At 46.0% G+C, this 14,035-nt stretch overlaps 2 protein-coding genes and 1 non-coding gene across 3 annotated transcripts in view; 1 reads left to right on the top strand and 2 right to left on the bottom strand.

Moving 5' to 3' along the window:
• LOC133126768 (sec1 family domain-containing protein 2-like) overlaps window positions 1-846 on the top strand; it is a 16,590-nt gene extending 15,744 nt beyond the window's left edge. Inside the window, exon 5 of the mRNA XM_061239102.1 lies at window positions 1-846. This exon is cut by the window's left edge and continues 113 nt beyond it. The gene's annotated coding sequence lies outside the window, so the exon portion shown is untranslated.
• A 1,387-nt stretch (window positions 847-2,233) lies between these two features.
• On the bottom strand, window positions 2,234-4,300 carry rasl11b (RAS-like, family 11, member B). Its single transcript, XM_061238853.1, has 4 exons — window positions 4,044-4,300; window positions 3,812-3,868; window positions 3,615-3,691; window positions 2,234-2,754 (listed from the first exon to the last, which is right to left on the bottom strand). Exons 1-4 carry the CDS (start codon window positions 4,150-4,152, stop codon window positions 2,284-2,286), a joined length of 714 nt encoding a protein of 237 aa, XP_061094837.1. The 5' UTR covers window positions 4,153-4,300; the 3' UTR covers window positions 2,234-2,283.
• Window positions 4,301-13,911: 9,611 nt separating this feature from the next.
• On the bottom strand, window positions 13,912-14,029 carry LOC133127812 (small nucleolar RNA SNORA26). The gene has a single exon (XR_009708674.1). It is a non-coding gene; the product is annotated as a small nucleolar RNA SNORA26 (small nucleolar RNA).
• Between the last annotated feature and the right edge of the window lie 6 nt (window positions 14,030-14,035).

Below are 14,035 nucleotides of genomic sequence, written 5' to 3'. Positions count from 1 at the left end.
TCCTTACACACTCCTGCTCATTCTCCTTCCTGCGTCTGTCTGTGTCCGTGTGTGAGTGTGTGTCTGTCTGTGTGTGTGCGTCTGTCTGTGTCCGTGTGTGAGTGTGCGTCTGTCTGTGTGTGTGCGTCTGTCTGTGTCCGTGTGTGAGTGTGCGTCTGTCTGTGTTCTGTTGGATTTCTACATGTAATAAACGTGCATTCACACCCATTCCCTCATCTGCGCCACATGACCAGGGGTTCTGTCTGGCTGTGTCACAGTCAATAATAAGAATAATAATTACTTATTACGATTAGTATTATTGGTCATGTCACTCTTTACATAAAGGGTACATGGATTGGCATTAATTAATGTAGTTGTTCACATACATTAATGATGTACCTAAACTAAGCTGTACATATTAACCCCTCAGTAGTTAGTTAATAACTACAGTGTTTAATGCAAGTTCATGTCACCGCATTGTATAGTGTTAGCCTGTAGTTCTATTATTATAAAAGAGTATAATGTAGTTCTATTATTATAAAAGAGTATAATGTTGTTCTATTATTATAAAAGAGTAAAATCGTGTTTAGTATTTTTCTCTGAAATGTAGGGATCGGCGCCCTAAAGAACATTTAAAATAATATCAAACAAAGTGGCATCTGTGATGAAATTTCAGTCTCCATCAACTGTTTTGTTGCCTTTGACCATTTCCTATAAATAGGTTGCGCATACGTAAAATTATCATGGAGACCTGAGAGATTTCAACTCAGGTAGATTTAAAATGATCATAGGGGTGCCAATACTTTTGAAATCCATGTTTTGCAGAAAACAATGTACTAATCAATAAAATCATTGTTTGAAAATAAATCTATATGGCTCCATCACATGTTTGAGCCCAAGAACTGCTCGTATATTTTTACATACACATTTTAGTCATGTAGCAGACACCTTAAATTCAAATCAGTCATGCAAACAGACTTGTTCTTAAATCAGTCGTATGAGTGATGTAAGAGAACCTGGGATAGAAATTTATGAGAAGAATACAAAAATGTTCTTGCATGAGGCCCATTGTGTGTAACTTTTTTACAGCCATTTCTGCTCATTTTTGAATTGTGGAGTTGAATATGTACAGTCCCCCCCAAAAGTATTGGAACAGCAATTCCTTTGTTTTTGCTATACACTGATGACAACTGAGTTTGAGGTCAAAACATATAGAGATGACAGATCCGAATTTCAGCTTTTATTTCCTGGTATTTTTATCTAGATTTGTTAAACAACTTCAAACATATCACCTTTTGTATCCAACCAAAAAATTATTGGAATAGCAAGGCCAATTCCTTTATTTTGGAGGGACTGCATGTTTGTCTTAACATTATAGTCATTTAGCAGTTATTTAGCAGACACTCGTATCCAAATTCACAAATATGAGTGTGTGCTGTTCCTTGAAGCCACCAACAAATCAAACTTTTATTTTTTATGTTTTATTTTGAAACACCCCCCCCCATCCTTCACACCCAGAGTGGAGGTGTTCAGCCTAGCCCTCATCACAGACCATAAAGTGCACAAATAATCATCACACCTCCTCCTACTTGCATGCAAACACACACACGTATATACACAGTGACCTCAGGAGTGTGTGGTTTACATCTCCTCACACACTAAGTGCTTCTGCCCTGCCAGACATCAGCAGACAAGGGATTTTCACAACAAACATCTATAAATATCCACCTGAACACAGACACGTCGATCTGTCAGGTCTCTGCATTAACCACTCACTCACACACACGCACTCACACTCACACACACACACACACTCACACACACGCACTCACACACACACACTCACACACACTCACACACACTCACACACACACACACACTTATACACACACACACACACACTTATACACACACACGCACACACTTATACACACACTCACACACACTCACACACATACTCATACACACACACTCACACACACTCACACACACACACACACACACACACACACACACACACACTCACACACTCACACACACACACACACACACACACACACACACACACTCACACACACACTCACACACACACTCACTCACACACACACACTCTCACACACACACACACACACACACACACACACACACACACACACACACATACACTCACACACACACACACACACACACACACACACTCACACACACTCACACACACTCACACACACTCACACACACACATACTCATACACACACTCACACTCACACACACACACACACACACACTCACACACACACACACACTCACACAGCGGTGGCAGTGCGTGGCCGAGCAGACAGAGCCTGGCGGAAGCGGCGCTTCAGGTCCTGCATGTTGGGTGATTTGGGGCGGGGCATGAGGGAGGTCCGCCTCTTCTCTGGCGCGTTGGTGGGCGTGGCCGCGGGAGGGGGCGGGGCCTGGCAGAGCAGCCGGAAGGCCGCGTGGATCTCGCTGCAGCTCTCACTGGCTGACACCTCCTGGAACGCCACGCCCAGCCCCTGTGCCAGCCGCGGGCCCTGCTGCCAGTCCACCTGCCGCAGGTGTGCCAGCTCCGCCTTATTGGCCAGCAGGACCACGGGCACGCGGGCGTTGGGGTGGGCCTCTCGCACCTGCTGGTGCAGCCGGCCAATCAGATCGAAGCTCCGCCTGTCCGTCACCGAATACACCAGCACCACCGCGTCAGCCCATTGGATGGAGCGGGTCACCTGATCTTGCGAGCCCAGGCCGCCACCCACCTGAGGGACAGGTAAGAGCAGAGTTATGGCACTGAGCGCTCAACACACACACATTATACATACACACACTATCGCATACACAACACACACACGCACACACTATCGCATACACAACACACACGCACACACACTATCGCATACACAACACACACACGCACACGATACGCATTAACGCACACACTAACTCGCATGCACTTTAACTCCATGTTCACGAAGAAGCACAGAACGAAAGCAGACTGGAGCCACTGTCCCCACTGAACAGCTTTCAGTCCTCGAGCGTCACAATACATTCCAGCCGAATGCCTGCCGCCGTCAACTGAACAACATCTATTCAGGGAACTAAAAAAAAAGACCTGAATCGGGCCTTTGTTCGGGCTACACTGCTTCAGCCTGGCAGCCGGAGCCAGCCACACACCGGGGAACTGAACCGACTGAACCCGGCTCGGATACCTACCTGACCGAATCGGAAATTAACCGGAGAGACAGTCAGTCTGACTCTCGCTTTTCCGTCTGAAAATCGTTAATTGCTTTTTTGGATCCGAGCCCGGGATAGGAAATGAGGGTCGCGCTGTGAAGTGGGTTACAAGGGGGTGGGGGGTTCCTATAATTTAAAAAAATGTCTTATTTTATTTTTGACCGTTTTTGTTTCTAAACGCCACTGCCGGAGTAGCTGCGTAATCACGCAAATGTCCGAAGAATACAGGTAATATATTGGTAACACACACAAACAAGGGCGGTATGCGGCCTCTGTTGTGATGGTAGTAACCTTTGGGACACTTTTACCCCACGCAGGGTTAAAAAAAAAAAAAGTGCCGTGACCTCCTTAATGAAATAACGTCTGGGCTGGGACATGAACTTACATGAAGGCCTGGCGTGTCTTGTACCTGGATGGCTACCTGCTCTCCATCCACCTGGACTTCTCTGGCGTACAGGGTAGCTGGAGCAGAGAAATGGTGACTGGACAGATTAGCATCCCGTCTGGGGCTGACATTGTATGTTGATGATGATGGTGATGATCGCACTTTCCCACACGGTAACGCTAAACACTGAGGCTTACCTGCATTCCTCTCGTAATCTCCGATGAAGCGCCTCGTAAGAAATCTGACAACCAGCGCTGAGGTGGAAAAATAAAACCACAGTCAGTAAAAACTCAAAGAAACAATAATAGTCTCTTACGCGAGTAAACTGCAGCGATAGGGATGAACACGTTAAAACAGGAGCAGCTGTGACATTAGCCATCACAAATATGCTTTCCTCGTTTAACTCGCAGAATTTCAGGCTCAACGTACCAGTCTTCCCAACTCCGCTGCCGCCGACCACCGCGATTTTAACGACCCTGTTGGAGTTGTTCTCTTTTGGATACTCCGCGATAGTGGACATGTTCTGGATCAAACGCATCTTGGATTAACTTTTTTTTGTTAGTTAAAGAAGTCCCGAGACGCGAATGCACGTTTAAGAGGTTTTGGTTTCAGCGAGTGTCCGGCTGATTTGTTTATGTTTTGCAGGTTATATCACAGATTCCCGAATTGGCAATAACGGTTGTTAAAACCCTCGCCCCTGACCATTCGCCGCACGCTCCCGTTCCTTTTATACCGCTTGGCCCGCAGCTCAACGGTGATTGGCCGCTGACAGGAGCGATGTAATTGCAACCCCCTATGCCCCTCCCCCCCGACCTCTCTTTCACGTGGAGCCGGCTCCCAAAACACGGAGGACCGTCTGGCATTAACGGACATAAACGGACCTGAACACATGAAACTAGCAGGCATCTGTAACGCTATACTGAAAAACATTTTAGTTTTATTTTACTGTGGAAATTTTTTCATACGCAAGTAAATAAGATAAATGAATCAGGCCCATTTGGAATAATCATTATAGAGCCGATGTAATCATTTACACCCAAATAAATGTCAGGTTATGTGACATTTAGCTCAGATTTGATCGCAGTCTTGGCTCTTGTCTGTGTAGTGAACCCAAATGGAGATGGAGTGGTTCATAGGAGAGCAGGATCCCAGAGTATTTCCAGTTGAGTGACCGTTGTGTTTAAGTATTAATTAGTTAAGTTTTGATCGCAAACTGACTCACAGGGCCTCCCAACAATTCTCTCACCCCACAGGCATCCTTCAATATCATACAACTGCAGAGACACATCAGCTGAGTCTCTCTTACACACACACACACACACACACACACACACTCTCTCTCTCTCTCTCTCTCTCTCTCTCTCTCTCTCTCTCTCTCTCTCTCTCTCTCTTACACACACCACACTCTCTCTCTCACACACACACACACTCACACTCTCTCTTTCACACACACACAATCTCTCACTCACACATATGCGCTCACACACACACACTATCTCTCTCTTGCACACACACATATAGTGGGAGCAATAATTATTTGATCCCTTGCTGATTTTGTAGGTTTTGCCCACTTACAAATAATGGAACTGTGTAGAATTTTAATCATAGGTACATTTTAACATTGAGAGACAGAATATCACGAAATAATCCACAATAACAACATCATATAAATTTTATACATTTATTATCGTATTTTTGCATGAAATAAGTATTTGATCCCCTACCAATCAGCAATAATACTGGCTCCCACAGACCAGTTAGTTTTCCATTAAGATGCACTCCTAATCTCAACTCATTACCCAAAACACCTGTGTCAACTCGTTATATCGTTATGTAGCTGTATAAAAGACACCTGTCCACACAATCAATCAGATTCCAACGTGTCCACCATGGCCAAGACAAAGGAGCTGTCTAAGGACCTCAGGGACAAAATTGTAGACCTGCACAAGGCTGGGATGGGCTACAAGAAAATAAGCAAGCAGCTTGGTGAGAAGTTAACAACTGTTGGAGCAATTATTAGAAAATGGAAGAAACACAAAGTCACCACCAATCTCCCTCGGTCTGGGGCTCTACGCAAGATCTCGCCTCGTGGGATATCAATGATCTTGAGAAAGGTCAGGGATCAGCCCAGTAGGAGCTTGTCAATGACCTGAAGGCAGTTGGGACCACAGTCACGAAGAGAACCATCAGTAACACACTACACCGTGAAGGATTCAAATCCTCCTGTGCGCGCAAGGTTCCTCTGCTGAAGAAGGCACATGTACAGGCCTGTCTGAAGTTTGCCAAAGAACACCTGGATGATCCAGAGGAGGCTTAGGAGAAGGTGATGTGGTCAGATGAGACCAAAATAGAGCTCTTTGGCATCAACTCGACTCGCCATGTTTGGAGGAAGAGAAATGCTGAGTACAACCCCAAGAACACCATCCCCACTGTGAAGCATGGAGGTGGAAACCTTATGCTTTGGGGGTGTTTCTCAGCTAAGGGGACAGGACGATTCACCGTATCGAGGGGAGGATGAATTGGGCCATGTAATTTTGAAATTTTGGGTGACAACCTCCTTCCCTCAGTGAGAGCACTGAAAATGGGTTGTGGATGGGTCTTCCAACATGACAATGTCCCAAAACATACGGCTCAAAAAGAAGCATATTAAGGTCCTGGAGTGGCCTAGCCAGTCTCCAGACCTAAATCCTATCGAAAATCTGTGGAGGGAGCTGAAGCTTCGCGTTGCCAAGCGACAGCCTCGGAACCTTAAGGATTTGGAGAGGATCTGCAAAGAGGAGTGGACCAAAATCCCTCTGTGCAAACCTGGTGAAAAACTATAACAAACGTCTGACCTCTGTGCTTGCCAACAAAGGTTTCTCCACCAAGTATTAAGTCCTATTGTTCTATGGATCAAATACTAATTTCATGTAAAAATATGATATTAAATTCATATGATGTTGTTATTGTAGACTATTTTGTGATTTTCTGTCTCTCAATGTTAAAATGTACCTATGATTAAAATTCTACACAGTTCCATTCTTTGTAAGTGGGCAAACCTACAAAATCAGCAAGGGATCAAATAATTATTGCTCCCACTGTATGTGCTCACACACACACACACAATCTCTTTCTCTCACACACAGAAAAGCGCTCACACACACACACACACACACACACGCTCACACACACACACACACAATCTCTCTCTCTCACACACACACACATACGCGCTCACACACACACACATACACGCTCACACACACACACACAATCTCTCTCACACACACACACAATCTCTCTCTCTCTCACACACACACACTCTCACACACACACACACACACTCACACACACTCTCACACACACACACACACACTCTCACACACACACACACACACACACTCACACACACACACACACACTCACACACACTCTCACACACACACACACACACACAGACACACACAATCTCTCTCTCTCACACACACACACATACGCGCTCACACACACACACATACACGCTCACACACACACACACAATCTCTCTCACACACACACACAATCTCTCTCTCTCTCACACACACACACTCTCACACACACACACACACACTCACACACACTCTCACACACACACACACACACTCTCACACACACACACACACACACACACACACACACACACACACACACTCACACACACTCACACACACACACACACACTCACACACACTCTCACACACACACACACACACACAGACACACACATATGCGAGTCCCAGGTGTGATGTGACAGTCATGCCCCTCTTCCTGTGACCCAGAGAAAAGAGGGCGGGCTACTTCCTCCCTTCCGAGCACCCCGCTCATTAGATGTGTATTCCTGTCAGCCAATCATCTCTCTCGGTTTTGGAGAGCCCAATACACACCAAGCCCAGCCTGAAGGGGAGGAGCCAGAGGGAAGGACAGTGATGTCACTGTGTGAGTGGCCTGTGATAGGTGGCTGAGGTTACCGGCTCCAGGATCTGAACCCTAACCCTAACCCCCCCCCCCCAGCTCTAGGATCTGAACCCTAACCCTAACCCCCCCCAGCTTCAGGATCTGAACCCTAACCCTAACCCCCCCCAGCTTCAGGGTCTGAACCCTAACCCTAACCCCCCCCCAGCTTCAGGATCTGAACCCTAATCAGGTGTGAAATACCTGCAGTAATTACATCAGAGTTAATCTGTGTCAGGTGTAAAATACCTGCAGTTATGACATCAGGGTTAAACTGTGTCAGGTGTAAAATACATGCAGTAATTACATCAGGGTTAATCTGTCTCAGGTGTAAAATACATGCAGTAATTACATCAGGGTTAATCTGCCTCAGGTATAATATACCTGTATCTGCATTTAAACTGACTGCATCTGCCACCCTCCTTTCATCTCTCTCCTCCTCCTTTGACTCCCCTGTCTCAAAGCCGCCTCGCACATCCAGTCCTTGGATATCTGACACCCTCCGTACCTCCAGGGCCTGCCTCCGTGCAGCGGAGAGGAAGTGGGGAAAATCCAGAGACCCTTCAGACCTCACGATTTACCAGTCTCTCCTGGCGGCATTCTCTTCCGCTGTCACTGCTGCCAAAGCAAAATACTATCAGACACAAATTCAGAACTTCACTTCTAACCCCCGGAAACTGTTCTCTATTTTCTCCTCTCTCCTCAACGCACCGCCTCCTCCACCTCAGTCCTCCTTCACTGCTGATAACTTTGCTGATTTTTTCTATGAGAAGGTCACAGACATCCACAGTTCCTTTACAACCTCCGCCCCCCTCTCTGTGCTCTTCCCCCCCCTCTAGGCCCATCCCTTCCTTTTCTACTTTCTCCCCCCTCACAGACTCTAATGTTTCTCAACTCCTGCTCTCCCACCGCCCTACAACCTGTGCCCTTGACCCTATCCCCTCTTCTCTTCTCCAGACTATCACACCTGACATTCTCCCATTTGCCACCTCCCTTGTCAACTCCTCCCTGTCTTCCGGCTGTTTTCCAGCATCCTTCAAGAGGGCCCACATCATTCCGCTGCTAAAAAAGCCTACCCTGGATCCCTCCATCATCCAGAACAACCGCTCGGTATGTCTTCTTCCTTTTCTTTCTAAAACCATAGAACGAGCTGCTTCTACTCAACTTTCTTCTTTCTTTTCTAACAACAACCTGCTAGACCCCCATCAGTCTGGTTTCTGATCAGGCCACTCGACAGAGACCGCGCTCCTCTCCGTCAGTGAATCACTCCATGCCGCACGGGCAGCCTCCCTCTCCTCTGTCCTCATTCTGCTAGATCTCTCTGCTGCCTTCGACACTGTGGATCACTCCATCCTCCTTTCCTCCCTGTCAGTAACGGGCATCTGTGGCACAGCCCTGGACTGGATTGAGTCCTACCTCTCTGGTCGCTCCTTCCAGGTTGCCTGGGCTGGTACGGTATCGACACTTCGGCCCCTTGCCACAGGAGTTCCCCAGGGCTCAGTCCTTGGCCCGCTTCTTTTTTTCTTTACACTCGCTCCCTTGGCCCTGTTATCACTGCACATGGTCCATCCTACCACTGCTATGCGGACGATACCCAACTCTTCATCTCGTTCCCATTATCTGATACACAGGTTTCAGCCCGTATCTCTGCTTGCCTGAGTGACATCCAGAGCTGGATGGACAACCACTGTCTAAACCCAGGTAAGACTGAAATGATGATATTCATCCCTGCTAATACCTCTCCCCATCTGGATCTCTCCATTTCCCTCGGGGATACCACACTCACGCCGTCACCCAGTGCAAGGAACCTCGGCGTGGTGATGGACAGCAGACTGTCCCTTTCCGAGAACATTGCGGCGGTGACCCGGTCTTGCAGGTTCTTCCTATACAACATACGGAGAATCCGCCCCTTTCTCAACCCCTACTCGACCCAGCTCCTGGTCCAAGCGATGGTTCTATCCCGCCTGGACTACTGCAATTCCCTCTTGGCTGGCCTCCCAGCGTCCGCCATCAGACCCCTCCAACTTACCCAGAATGCAGCAGCTCATCTGGTCTTCAACCTTCCCAAATACTCACACGTCACCCCCCTGCTTACTTCCCTCCACTGGCTGCCTGTCATGGCTCGCATCAAATTCAAAACATTGGTGTTAGCCTTCCAAGCAGTAAAGGGGTCTTCCCCAGCTTACCTACAAAAAATCATCAGACCCTACACCCCTGCCAGACGTATTCGTTCAGCCTCCACAGGCCGCTTGGCACCTCCACCTCAGGCTCATGATTACTGTCTGTTCTGGCTCCATGGTGGTGGAACGAACTCCCCGTTGAGGTCGGAACTGTAGAATCTCTCCCCACCTTCAAGCGCAAAATGAAGACGCACCTCTTCAAGCAGCACCTCTCCCCGTCCCTCCCTACCTCCCTGTGAACCTTAATTGTTGTCTTTGTGATTTACTTTGTGTATCGGTATTTTTAGTTGGCTAGGTAAGCAGTGTTCGGATATTAAGTTTGGTCACTTTTGCTTTGTTGTTTGTTTGTTTAAAAAAATAAAAAAATAAAAAATTTAATAGGCCCCTTATCTTTGTTGTACAGGTAGCAGTTGAAATTGTACTTCCCTCTATGGTCTTTCAGCACACTTATCCCTGGTTATGGGTATGCACTTTGTTGTACGTCGCTCTGGATAAGAGCGTCTGCCAAATGCCATTAATGTAATGCAATGTAATGTACTGTGCACAGATTTGAATGCTCACTGCAGTTACTAATGTGTGTCTTTACTGTGACAAGATAATTACCAGTGTCAAGCCTGGTCTTGAAAGCCCGCTGTGTTTCTGCCTCCACTGTCCTGGCAGCTTCTCCACACAGTGATCACTCGCTGTGTGAAAAAATACTTCCTAATGTCTGTGTGGAATTTAGCCTTGGCCAGTTTCTATTAATGCCCGTTCATTCTGCTAACCAAACTCACCCTGAACTCACCTTGAAGAATTAGTAACCCAGGATTACTTTACTCATAAAGTAATCCTGCCTTATGTTTTATTTCCCACATGTACAACTTTGCATTTAGTTATATTGAATTTAATTTGCCATGTTTCAGCCCACTTATGGATCCTGTATAATTCATGCCTGATGGAGCTGGCATTGGACCAGACTCAAAATAACCTGCAGCATGTGACTGAAACAGAACAGCCCCATAACAGTTCTGGTGGTTTTCATTTTTAAAGAGCTTTATTGATTATTTTTCATAATATACAATAGAAAACATTTGACATTTAAATAATGTATTGAGTGGCATATTACATCACAGTACATTTAATACATCTTGGATTATATTACATTTTCTTTACAACTTAAATGTAATTGTAAATTAGACTTTTTCTTTTTGATTTTTAAAAGGGATCTTGAATGAATGCATTGCAGGCTTTGCATAGCCAAATCACCATAAAAGTATCATCCGATAAATGTTTGTGTTGTTTAGATGCGTTACATCACATTAAAATGAGGCTTGGGCGGGTGGACTAACACTCCAGTCCTGCTGCTGGAAGAGGCAGTTTGTTTCCCTCTGATTTACATGCCAAAGGCAGCGGGACATTCTCTGGGCTGTGTCATCGCACCCCCACAAAGGAAGACAGGCGGTGTTTTCTTATTGAAATGCCAACACTTAAAACACATGGGCCAAGCACACATCCTCATTACATATCAACAGCTAACGCGGAATAGAGGGAGAGAGGGAGAGAGGGGGTGTGTGTGAGACAGAGAAAGAAAGAGAGGGGGGTAATTATGGAAGTAGAACAAAAGAAGACTGGATGATGAGCATCAGATAGTATCAGAAGATAAGGCTTTAAATGCAACTTACAGGCCTGTACTGAGACCATATCTAACCTTTACTGTGACCTGAGACCATATTTAACCTGTACTGTGAGCTGAGACCATATTTAACCTGTACTGTGAGCTGAGACCATATTTAACCTGTACTGTGAGCTGAGACCATATTTAACCTGTACTGTGAGCTGAGACCATATTTAACCTGTACTGTGAGCTGAGATCATATTTAACCTGTACTGTGAGCTGAGACCATATTTAACCTGTACTGTGACCTGAGACCATATTTAACCTGTACTGTGAGCTGAGACCATATTTAACCTGTACTGTGAGCTGAGATCATATTTAACCTGTACTGTGAGCTGAGACCATATTTAACCTGTACTGTGAGCTGAGATCATATTTAACCTGTACTGTGAGCTGAGATCATATCTAACCTGTACTGTGAGCTGAGACCATATTTAACCTGTACTGTGAGCTGAGATCATATTTAACCTGTACTGTGAGCTGAGATCATATTTAACCTGTACTGTGAGCTGAGATCATATTTAACCTGTACTGTGAGCTGAGATCATATTTAACCTGTACTGTGAGCTGAGATCATATTTAACCTGTACTGTGAGCTGAGACCATATTTAACCTGTACTGTGAGCTGAGACCATATTTAACCTGTACTGTGAGCTGAGATCATATTTAACCTGTACTGTGAGCTGAGATCATATCTAACCTGTACTGTGTGCTGAGACCATATAACTCAAGTTATAGGGTTGCCTAAACACTCATTATGGTACAACGCAGGCCTAAGGCCTAAACGCAGCCCAAACATACTGCCCAGCATAGCACGCACACACAGGTGAGAAAGTCATGATGTCATGGCCATTATGCAGAGGCAGGATCCGTGCCCAGCTCATGATTGGCTGTGATCGGCAGTCCCTCTCTGAGGTCTGTGATTGGTGCAGAGGAGGGACATTGGAATGTTTCCTCAGATAATGCACAGGCTCATTCTAACCCCTTATTCTCCTATTATTGCCCTGAGTTCCAACCAATCATCCACCCAGTCCCTTCTACTCATAGCTCCTGGAAGGAACATTTAAGGTGTTGGAATGCTTAACGAGGAGCGAGGAAAGGAAAAAAAGGGGAGAAGAATCTGGAACGAGGCCCTGATACCTGAGCCAGGTGTGATTTACACATCACACACTCACCTGAGAATACTTCACCAACTCCGCACACTCAGGACACACACACACACACACACACACACACACACACACACACACACACACACACACACACACACACACACACACACACACACACACACACACACACACACACACACCTTGCAGGCTCTTTAGCTTTCAGGCTCCGAGATGCAACATCACACACTCACATCACACACAAGTGAAAGAATAGAATAGATAAATTGTATTTATAGAGTGAGCAGAATAAGTGTTGCAACTTGACCAAAAAATAAGACTAAACATGCACACCGAAGAAAGAGAAATTAACAGTGCTGGGAGCCCGAGAGCAGTTTAAACCCTTTACATTTCAGAGAATAACTTTTGTGCAAGAATGACCTTTTCCACACGTTCACTGCCCAAGAATTCACCACGGAGCTTTACTGATGATGTCATCAGCAAGGGACAACAGACTCAGTCAGAATGGGGAATTATGGGTGATGTAGGATGCTTTCCCTTCATGGCCAAAAAAAGAGTCAGTTCCACACAAACCTGTACTACATCAGGAGAGCTGGAAGTGTTTCACAAAGACAATCTGTCCCTGACTCATCCACAAAGCACTGCTGTATCGTCCCACTAACACAACTAAAAGAAAATCGGCACAAGGGGGATACATTAGATTTCTTGTGGAGAAAAGGTTACTTTGTATTTTGCCGCAATTGCACCGATTTTACTTTGAAGGTTCTGAAGTTGCAGCTGTACGCCTTGAGATTTTAACTACAGGCCGCACCCACTAGGACACAAAATGGCCGCCGAGTGGTCAGTAAAGCTGCTTCTCAGTGCACAAATCCACAGCCAGGAAAGAGCCAAGTTCATTAAAAAAAAAAAAAAAAAAAAGGACAGAACACAGATGGTGTTTCTTTAGCTGATATTTATTGAGCATTATGTTTAGTTATCTTCACCGTTGCCCTGCCGATCTTGGGTGCCCACGGGACCAGCCGAGTCTGTTAGTTACTGACAGAGCCCGACCAAGTCAAGATGAACCTGGGACACGTCCGTCACCAGACACCAGGACAGCAGTGTAGCCTACACCTCCATACACAGGCACAGTTAGGATTAGGGTTAGGCTTAATCTATCAGCTGCTGCCAATCCTCAAATCAGCCGGAGCCAATCAGGAGTGAGGAACACACAAGGCCCATTTCAAATACACGTGTGCTCAGCCAATCATGGGCTGACACTCATTTAATGATCCCAGTTTGCCAATAAACTGAAATTAAAATATGAAATCCTGTGAAATGATCAGCAGGTTAATTCTCTCAGCAGCAGATCGTAGAGAGAATCCGTTTGTGTCTCACGACAGGATCCGAAGCAAGGGGGTAATCCTCCACTTCAGGTTTTAGTGAGAGGTGCTCTGCCCCCCTGTGTTAGCCATTTAAAGCACCGCAGTTTTAAATGAGCAAGTAAGG

This window comes from Conger conger, chromosome 4 (assembly GCF_963514075.1).
Source record: "Conger conger chromosome 4, fConCon1.1, whole genome shotgun sequence".
In the NCBI taxonomy this organism is placed as follows: domain Eukaryota; kingdom Metazoa; phylum Chordata; class Actinopteri; order Anguilliformes; family Congridae; genus Conger; species Conger conger.
Note: the sequence above shows the minus strand (reverse complement) of the source record. Positions and strands in the feature narration are given on the sequence as shown.

Bases quoted from the DNA above. Each gene is read 5' to 3' on its own strand.
- rasl11b (XM_061238853.1), bottom strand. From the start codon at position 4,152: ATGCGTTTGATCCAGAACATGTCCACTATCGCGGAGTATCCAAAAGAG. The intron at 3,869-4,043 runs GTACGTTGAGCC...TTTCCACCTCAG, and splicing joins CAGCGGAGTTGGGAAGACTG to CGCTGGTTGTCAGATTTCTT. The intron at 3,692-3,811 runs GTAAGCCTCAGT...TCTCTGCTCCAG, and splicing joins AGATTACGAGAGGAATGCAG to CTACCCTGTACGCCAGAGAA.